Raw genomic sequence first — 9,874 nt, 5'->3', positions numbered from 1 at the left:
TTTTCTCTCCACTGATTTCTTTCCAGAGTTGTAGAGGTGACCAGTAGATCTGTGAAGCAGCACCAAAGAGGCTGAAATGACAAATTTATTTCACATTCAAAACAATAAAATTTCAGCAGTCCCATGCTATGAAGGATGATGTGTTTAATTTGTGGTGGAATTAAAAAAAATTGTCATAAAATCAAAATATTATTGGTAATATAGAAAAACATGGCTTAGCTGAGGTTGACGTCTGTTGAATAGAAGCTAGCAATTATTGCTGAGTTGATTGTAACCTGCTATATCACAACATTGTGACTTGTTCAGATCTATCATAAAAGGAAGGGCTCTTGTTTGTCTTAATGTTTAAAAAGTACTCAGGGACTTGTTCGTGTTTAGAAAATATATTCTTTCTCAATATTTCAAATAAAACTTAAATAGAAATAACTTTCTTCAAATTAAAAACAAATCTATTGGTAACTTTTTTCTTTGTAGTCTCTCAGCAGCTCCTAACCATTCTGTTTTCTGTACAAATATTTTTAGTTCAGTTCATGTAAATTCATCTTCTGATTCAGTCTGCTGAATAAGGCAGTTCACAACATGAAAAATTACACGATCACATATTTATAGCTGATGTTTAAATGGCAGTAAGCAAGGTGTTAGCTTTTATGTGCGTGGTTAACAGTCAATTGCCTTTATTTACCTTTCCATAGAAAAGGGAAAAATTGTAATAGGACTAAAATCAAATGAGCAGGAAAGGAAGCTTTTATTTCCTGTGGCTTCATTGTTGGGGTTCCAAACATCAGAACTTTTCCCTTGTGGCCTACCTCCTTTACCAGTGAAATGAGTGTTTTTCTTCCAGCCTTCTATAGCAGGGTCACGTCCCAAGTGTGGCCATGAAGCCCCCTGGTGGCCATGCAACTCCTACCTCCCTGCTCCAGCTCCTCAGGGAACCTTCCCTTTTCCTTTCCTGCCACACCTTGTAACAAGGAGGTACTTGTAACAGGGGGGTCTCCGAGCACCGGAAAACATAGATCCCACCCCCCTGTTTTAGGGCACTCTGCCCCTGCAGTGGCCTGCCACACCTTGATATAAATGGATCTATAATGCAGGAGACTGCCCCATTTGTGGCCCTGGTATACTGGGTCAGTCACACAGCTCTGAGCCATCCCTACACCATGTCCCATGCATTGCAGATGGCATCCTATATTCCATGCTACTCCCCCGGCCCCTCACTGGGCCACAATTGGCCTCTGGCCACACAGGCCTCAAGCCCCACTTGGTCAGCCTTAGACCCTTGGTCCCTCGCTGGGCCACACTTCATCCTCTGACCCCTCACTGGGCCACACTTCCCTGTCTGTAGGCTTCAGGCCCCACACTGGGCCTTGGCCCCTCTCTGGACACCTCTCCCCTCAAGCCTGATGTCCCTCTCTGGGCCTCTTGCCCTTCAGGCCTCAGGTCCCTCCCAGTGAACCCTTGGCCCCATAGTGCTTTTCTGCCGGTGTGTGCTCCCCTAGCCTTTCCCCCTCCATTGGGTAACCCACAAGGCAGTGGGGGGCTGAGGCTTTCCAGTGCCCCATCCTCACTTTCCCCTGGAGTGGCACACATGTGGCATTTCTTGGAGGCTGCCCCGCCACTACCAGTACCACCACATTAACCGGCTCCAGCAGGATGCAGTTTCAAGTCTTGCCCAGTATGAAAAGGAACCTCCTCCATCCCCATAGTTCCTACCCTAAATCTCTGGGTGTTACAGGAGCTGCAGTCTTCAGGGTGGACAATGTTACTTCTCCAGCTCCCCAGATGTAACTGCCAGCCCTGCTCCCAGGGTCTGAACTTATACCCAGCCGTCCTCCAATCAGGTGGCCCCCTGCAGTCAAGTGACTACATAATTGGGCTTGAACCCACCGACCAGTTGCTCCACAGCCTACCTGATGGTCTTAAAGTGGCAGGCACAACCAGTGCAATGCCGCAGTACTGTTGTGATGTTACGGGAGGCTGCCTCAGGGTCCCAAAGTGTTCATTTTGGCCAGCTGGTATCTCTTGTACCTGTCTGGCTCCAGTGTTGCACCTCAGGCCCAAAATTACGGCCCTCTGCCCCTATTGGTGCCTCAAGGCACTAGGTGCATTATGGGCTAGATCCGTGGCCTCTGTCCTCCCCTGTAGTCATGCCCATGCCTCACAGATGTTTGTTGGTGTTCATTTGAAGGGAACCTTATGGCCCAGTGCAGCTTTGAACTCTCAGGTCCTGAACCTCAGCCTTCCCAGCCCTGGCCTTTTTATTTTGGCTGCACCTTGCACTCCAGGTCCACTGCCCCAGACCTTGGCTTCTGGGCCTCGGCCCCATCTTGCACGTGTTTGCTCTGAACCCCTAACCCCCATCACATGCTCTGGGCCAGCCCTCAGGCCTTGGGGTCCCTCCCCCAGGCCAGACTGCTCTCACCATCTCAGCCTTGGTCCTCTGGGTACCTGATCCCAGGCCAGGTTGCTCTTACTGCCTCATCCCTCTGGTCCCTGATCCCTAAGCTAGGCTGCCTGCCACTGAGTGCCCCACCAGGCACCCCTCCATGTGCTCCACGGCTCCCCCATAGCCACAACCTGGTCCTCCAGTCTCAAGCTCAAAACATAACATAAATGCAAAGAAGCTGCTTCATAAACTAAAAGTTTTCCTCATTCAGGGTTAAGGTTGCCTGCAAGCTATACCTCCCTTGGAGGCCTCTCACCCCAGTGCCCTAGGGTAGCTCGGGTGCCTGCCTGTTGGTCTTTAGCAGCCTTTTTCTCTTGGGGCAGACCACCTGCTTGTGCCCCAAAGCCCAGCATGTGGATCCCCAGCTACACACAGGGGTTTCCACTTGGGCTTGATAGCCAGCCTGCCCTCCTCTGGTGCAATAGACAGCTGCTTGCTGCAGCAGCTAGCTGCTGTCCCCTCTTAACTTTACATTCCAATTTGTAATTGTGAGGGTTTACAGCATTTTTTTATTATTAATATTTTGTAGCATGAGAGTACAGGCGTAATTAGGAGTACATAACAGATATTTAAAAATGTAAAAAACATAATAGTTCTTTTCACATTCTTCATATTTCCTGCACCAACTCTTTCTACTTCTGTTGTTTATCACAGTATATTTCCATTTGTGGAGGGTGAAACTATAAAGAACATAAGGTGAGAAATACACATACTATCTTTCATTCTAGGGCCACTGCTTATGTTTATTTTGGTTTCTCCGCCCACATCTGGTTGCTTCCCACAGTACCTTGGGGATGAGAAATCACTATATAAGGTAGTACTGAAGGAATAAGTGAATTGTAGTTGAATTCTGTAGGATTTTCATAGATTTTAATCAGTAACAGTTTGACTCTGTGTAACTGAGCCCCAAACAGTATCCAAAGCACAACCTGCCCACCCATTCCCACGTGCATATGCCAAAGTTGGAAAAGCAATGGTGAAACCACTCCAGGGACTTCCAACGTGGCTGCTCCTACAATATGTTTCTGGCATGCACGACAGTGGTAACAACTTCATTGTATTACTGCACTGCCCATGTCAAGGAATAGCTTGGAAAAGGCCACTTGAGATTGGTGCTCCCTAAGCAGGGACTGGCTTCTGGGATGAAAATCATGGCTGTTGAGTTAGGCATCTAAATTTTCCATACAGTGGAGGGGAGAGTTAGCTACCTAGGACTGGGATTAACAACAGACAGCAGCTGAGCAAGGGAGCATGTAAGCTAGCCAAAAGGAAACACAGGTGGTTGGGTGTCTGAAAATGTTTACTACTGTTCTCGTATTTGGCAACCCAACACAGCCTTAGCCTTAAACCAGGCATCTGAGAGAGAGTAGGATGTACAAATTAAGCTTCCTGTGTAAGTATGGCAATAGTCACCTAAGTCAGCATTTCTTAACCCGTGATTTGTGACCCAAAAGTGGATCACAAGAATATATGAAAGGGTCACGAAAAACTTTCAAAACAGATTTTCCTTTAGTGGAGAAAAATGTGGGAAACCATGGCTTTTCCCTTGCAGGCTGGCAGAGTTCCAGCCTGCAAGGGACTGCTTCATGCCCCCCTGACTTACACCCCACCCTCTCTGCCCTACACACCCACCCCCTGTTCCACATACTGGAGAACTGGGGCCTGGGCCCTGCCTGGTGACTCAATCCAGCACACGGGACCATGTCATCTGGCCCGCGGGACTTGGAAATTTGGTGGTGGAGTAGCAGTGGTAGCTTGTTGCCATCGCTCCCCCACTGCCAAATTTCCAGATCTGTGAAGAGCCCCACAGGACAGATGACTCAACTCCATGGTCTTATTAGTTATATTATTAGATGTTACGGTTTTGGAAAACCATCTTTACCCATATGATTACAGTTTCTTTTGAATCCCATGGATTCAGAGTTTGCAGATCAGCTTGAAGCCATCAGATTATTTCTTACCCTTTTACAGACCACAACTGGTAGAAGAAAACCAGCACATTTGTCTAAGCATTGCAATAGATGTAATCCTACAATCCTTCTTATAGTGACCAAATGATTTTAATGCACCAGATTTTAGTATCTTTTTTCATCAATCTCTGTTTTTGAGAATGAAAGGAATGTATAAATTTATGTATAAAATGCAAACATTTTGGTTGGCTGCCATTATCTGTTATACTCCATGTATAAAGGGTCTGAAAACAGGCCAGCATTTTTCAGTTGTTTCAAAATTTCAGCACACTGGCTTCACACTACTGCCCTTGGTTTTAGCAAGCCTCAAAGAAGTCCCGTAATACAAATTGTGAAAAATTAAGGGAATTTTTTTTAAGATCTTCAGATAATTTCTGAAATGGAAAATGGGAGTATATGTTCAAAATCAGGGGTGGGCAAAATGCAGCGCGAGGGCCAGATGAGGCTCGCCAGGCCATTCTGTCCAGCCTGTGGAGCCCCTAAAATATTTAGAAAATTATTATTCATCTGCCCTGGGCTGCCTGTCATGCGACCCTTGATGGCTTGCCAAAACTCAGTAAGTGGCCCTCTGCCCAAAATAATTGCCCACCCCTGTTCAAGATGATATTTTTGTGGCACCTGATTGCCACAAAATGGTGAAATAAAAAATGTCTTTATAATCATAATGAGAATCTAGTAGGTTTATAGAACTCTATAGAATTAAATCATTTTTACACTCAATGATTGTACCTTTATGTCCCACATCTACCTCCTTTCTTGTGGGTTTTTTTAATCTTCTGCTATAATAGCTATTTCCAAATATTATACGATTTTAGTAATAACACCTTTCATCTGAATTTGAGTTGCTAAAGTGATCACTGGACATGTATCACCACATTCTGTAATTTCACTGTTTTTAATTTAGCTTGCATTATGACATTCTGGCAGAACACTTTATTGTGGTCCTCACAAATACATCACCAAAAAGAAATGTAGCAGAACCACTGCTATAAACTTTACACAAAGAGGGAGAGACTCTTTCTCCCTATATGAACATGCAGCACTACTAGCACAGTTAGGCCCAAGTCTAACTTCTAAAGGACCAAATATGAATGACAGTTCATTGAATGGGATGGCCAGGAAGCAAAATTGACTGTATTGAATGCCATTAAGAAGTCCATATTGAGTCGAGGGGGAAATGGTGAGTCTGCCAAGGAGATGGCTAGATTGTTCTTTTGATGGGAAACTCCATTAGAGGGATATAGTTCTATGATCATTAGTAGAATTCAAAAACTAAGTACCTTGCAGCCAAGGATTTGGTGGAATTTACTTCTTGCTTTGCTTCCCTACTGGGATTCCCTGCTGGGAGAATAACTATTCTCCCAGTAGTAACCATGAGCTTACAAATGTTCACATGGTTTCTCCCCCACAAAAAATGGCAATTCTAGGACAACAATATACCATCTCCAACCCAGAAGGTGTCACTTTCAGGAGAGTTTCTCCTGGTAGAATCAACGCCTGTCCACTTACCCTGTTGAAACAATCACTTAGCTTACCTTGAGCCAAGTGAATTATCTTGGATGTGTGGGTACTAGTGTGGGCCATAACACCAATGATATGCAAATCTGAGTCTGAAGATTTTTTCCAGTCTTCAAAATCATAGAAAAACTTTGTACTAAATAACTTCCAGTCCCCTCCAAAAACAGTGTTCAGCTTGTCTTCCAGTTGTTAACAATGGTGAGGTGTTTTGGTTGTTGTGATTGTAAAGGATATTGGCCTGCTTTGTTTTTCCTCGTGAGTTTTGCATTTAAGTTGAGCATTTTAAAGTGGTCAAAAGAGCTTTTAAGAACTGACATCATACAAATACAGAAACAATTAAAGACATTTTAAACAGAAAACAGAAAGAATGACAAGGCAAGCTTCTAAAACAGGAAAGTTATGAAGGCTTTAAATCCACTGGTAGGTGACCCTTATTATGATAACTCTGTATTTTTAATATTGTTGTGCCAAGGTACACTTAAAAAACTCTTGTGTATACTTGAACATACTTTTGCTAGTAGTTTTAACAGATCTTTAAGCAGGAGAACTTATTCACAAAATGGGGGGAAAGTTCATCATAGGGCAGTGGAATTTTAGATGGAGGATATGAGGGACTCTTTAAAATTTTTGACATTTTACAGAGGCTCACAAAAAGCAAATCTTCTTTCCACCAACTCCCACTGCAATGAATGACTTTATTCATTTCAGTGAATTTTAGTCACAAAGGAATTGTGACTGATGTGCAAGTAATAAAATTCCCTATCCAACAATCTTAACTCTTCTCTCTCTCTTTTCTTTCACATATCCTAAGGCACTGTTTCTGCATGCAGTGGAAGAGTGGGGTTAACATAATTTCTTTGACTGTATGAAAGGTTACGTTGAAATAGTAGTTTGTTTTTCTCAGAATCTTCCTCATAAATGGTACTGTTATTTCCTATCTCTTTACCCTCCCTCATTATTTGACTCATCTTCCAATTCATTCCTTTATCATCTTTTGCCTCCCTGTTTGTTCTCCTTTTCTGGCCTTTGCTGTTTCTTTTAATCCTATGGCACTGCTTACTATTCATGTGCTGCTGTGGCAATAGTGATGATCCCCAGTGCCAGTAAAAACAGTACCTAAGAAAAAAGGGTTTGTCACCGCAACTCTAAGTCCTTAAGCACAAATCATTTAGTTAGACTTGGCGGCAATACTAGAAGAGTTAATTGAACATCATTCTGATAGAAAAAATAAGAATTGAAAAGTATATATATTTTGGATTACTCAGATATATGAGATATGTAAACAGTTCTGACGAGTGCCTTATGAAGAATACATAATGAGCCTATGATTGAATCAAAATCATATTAAGCAAGATAATGTTTTTTCTAGTCCATTTCCTTTCCTGCTATTCATTCATCTCTTCCCCATTTCATACCCTTTTTCTTCCTTCTTTCAATGGTCTGATACAACTTGATAATTGTGAAATGAGGAAGCTCTAAAAGAAACTTTCACCTCTTAATAAACAAAATTTATTTCTATCTTTCTATAATTTTTAAAGAGAAAGAGCTCTGTGATGCATGCATATATGAAAAAGAACCAGTCACAGTTATTAATAAATACAGGAATTGGCCTGCTAAACCCAGAAAATAACAGTGTGCACAATTGTATTATGTCCACAACTGTCAGTTAATCCTGGCAATGAAAGCAAATAGCTTTCTTCAAAAAACACAAACCACTCTAAGATGGCACAACCTCAATTTTGCTGTTGGCAACAGTTTCACTGTTAAAATTATAGATGAAAAGCTTTTAATTGAAATATGGATGTTTATGTCTTCATGACCATTCTAAATTGAGAATATTTCTTGTAGGCTGGCATAAGTATTGTGGCAATATCAGCACCAGTACATGTATGAGACTGAATAATTTGTGCAACTGTATATATTTCTTAATAGATCCTGAAAACAGATGCACAATACTTTAGATAAGTTGCAAGATTCATTTTTTGTTGCACATCAGAGATATTAACAAATGTGGTTCATATGTTCTAACTTACAGCTGATATTCTGATTTTTCAGTTTGGGACTCATACAAATTATAGTGTAGAGTGCCTGTGCAACAGAGTAGCATTTATACTTCTCTAACTGCCTCATTAACTGTTCTTCAAAAACAGTGTGATTAAAAAGCAAATATTGGCCAACCAGTGCCACACAGGATTTTTAGAACATCTCAATGTTTACAGGGAGTTGAATTTAGCTTTTAAGAAATAAATGCTTGATTGCATCTATTTTTCCTGGATATTGTGTCCCACACACTGGTCCTTTACTATTTTTGCTTCATGCAGGATGGCCGCCTGCGGATAAATGACCAGCTGATTGCAGTGAATGGGGAATCTCTTCTGGGGAAATCAAACCATGAAGCCATGGAGACATTGAGGCGTTCCATGTCTATGGAAGGGAACATTCGTGGGATGATCCAGTTGGTAGTCCTCAGGAGACTGGAGAGACAGATGGAGGTAATTGAAGAAACTTATTCATGAGTTAGATTCCTTGTGTTGAGCTGAGAGTTGTACACACAACTCTATTAATAAAAATCATGGAGGTTGTTCTTCAGCTGTCACTTTTAAAATATATATCTATTTCTATTTCATCTGAATATCTTATCTCTGTCCTTTTAAAAACTTGGAAGCATTTTAAGTTTTGGAACATTTAGATTTTTATCTCTGGTTGACGTACTGGCATGTGAATTTGGAAGTAGACTTAGGCGACTTGCAAATTTATCACCTGGGAGTACCTTCAGCCTTCTAGGGTTGGTGACTCATGAGTCATGTCCAGATGAGCAGGGGCGTGTACTTGCAGCGGCACAAGTAGTAGTGGCACAAATTTGTTCCTCTGCCTTGTGTGGCAGAGCACACCCGTTCATGTGCCCTTTATTGTGGGACACATTGTCCCACTGTGGGCAGTGCCTGTGCCCAGCTCCTCCCAGCTCCTGGCTGGGCTGTATGTGCTGCAAGATAAGGCTTGCTGGTGCACAGGGTGCCTCAGTGCAGGGTAGCTGGCAAGCAGTCCTCGTGCTGAGGCACCCTGTGTCCCAGCCAGCTGGGGAGCAGCACGGGGAGATGGGAGAAGGCAGCCCAAGGCTACTTGCTCCCCCATCTCTGTGTGCTTCCAAGCACCCAAGCTGAGGAACCCTGTGCCCCAGCCAGCCGGAGAGCAGCATGCAGAGATGGGGGAGCAGGCAGCCCTGGGCTGAGATACATGGAGATGGGAGGAGCTAGCCCAGGGCTGCCTGCTCCCCCATCTTGAGGCACACTGCCTCAGCCAGCCATGGAGTGGCGCTGGCTGGGGCACAGTGTACCTCAGTGCAGGGGCTCCCCCATCTCTGTGTTCGTCGTGACACTGCTATTTTTGCATGCTTTGTGCGACTTTTTCCCCCTGGTTTTTTGTTTGGTTGCTTGGTTAGTTAGTTGGTTTTTTTGCTACCAAGAAATTCCAGTAGCAAATTTTGCCCCCACGCTGCAAATTATCAGCGCCATGCACAGTTTAACATGCAACACGTGCAGTTTGTGGCACCACAGATTGCACATGCCTACATGTGTGGATGTGGCCATGGTGATTCAAGAACTTGGTGACTCTTGTTATATTATTGAAAGAGAGCTTAGATCTGTATTCATATTAGTTCAAATCAGTTAATAAATTAACAGTAATATTAACATGTGATCAGATCATCCAATAAACACAAGCAAGACTCAGTCATCAAATTATGCAATGTAAAACTAGTTTTCATCGAAGATTATCCAGAAACCCAAGTAACGTATCCTGTAAGCCTCTGTGAAGTGGCTAGTATTCGCTTTGGATTCAGATTTGGCTGATTCAGGGATCAGTGATTCGATTCGGTGATTTGAATCACTGTCCTGAATCAATTCGGCCGAATCAAACAGGCCCCATCCTCCACCCTCTCTCCCAG

At 43.2% G+C, this 9,874-nt stretch overlaps 1 protein-coding gene and 1 long non-coding RNA gene across 2 annotated transcripts in view; one reads left to right on the top strand and one right to left on the bottom strand.

Moving 5' to 3' along the window:
• LOC109302021 overlaps positions 1-5,865 on the bottom strand; it is a 21,603-nt gene extending 15,738 nt beyond the window's left edge. Inside the window, exon 1 of the long non-coding RNA XR_002098690.1 lies at positions 5,854-5,865. This is a non-coding gene — a long non-coding RNA (uncharacterized LOC109302021). The remainder of the gene's footprint in view (positions 1-5,853) is intronic.
• PARD3B (par-3 family cell polarity regulator beta) overlaps positions 1-9,874 on the top strand; it is a 999,825-nt gene that overhangs the window by 619,738 nt on the left and 370,213 nt on the right. Inside the window, exon 13 of the mRNA XM_019523483.1 lies at positions 8,253-8,423. Within this exon, the coding sequence (XP_019379028.1) occupies positions 8,253-8,423 (171 nt within the window). The remainder of the gene's footprint in view (positions 1-8,252; positions 8,424-9,874) is intronic.

This window comes from Gavialis gangeticus, unplaced genomic scaffold (genome assembly GCF_001723915.1).
Source record: "Gavialis gangeticus isolate Ggan-Ray unplaced genomic scaffold, GavGan_comp1, whole genome shotgun sequence".
In the NCBI taxonomy this organism is placed as follows: Eukaryota; Metazoa; Chordata; order Crocodylia; family Gavialidae; genus Gavialis; species Gavialis gangeticus.
This window is presented reverse-complemented; position numbering and strand designations above follow the sequence as displayed.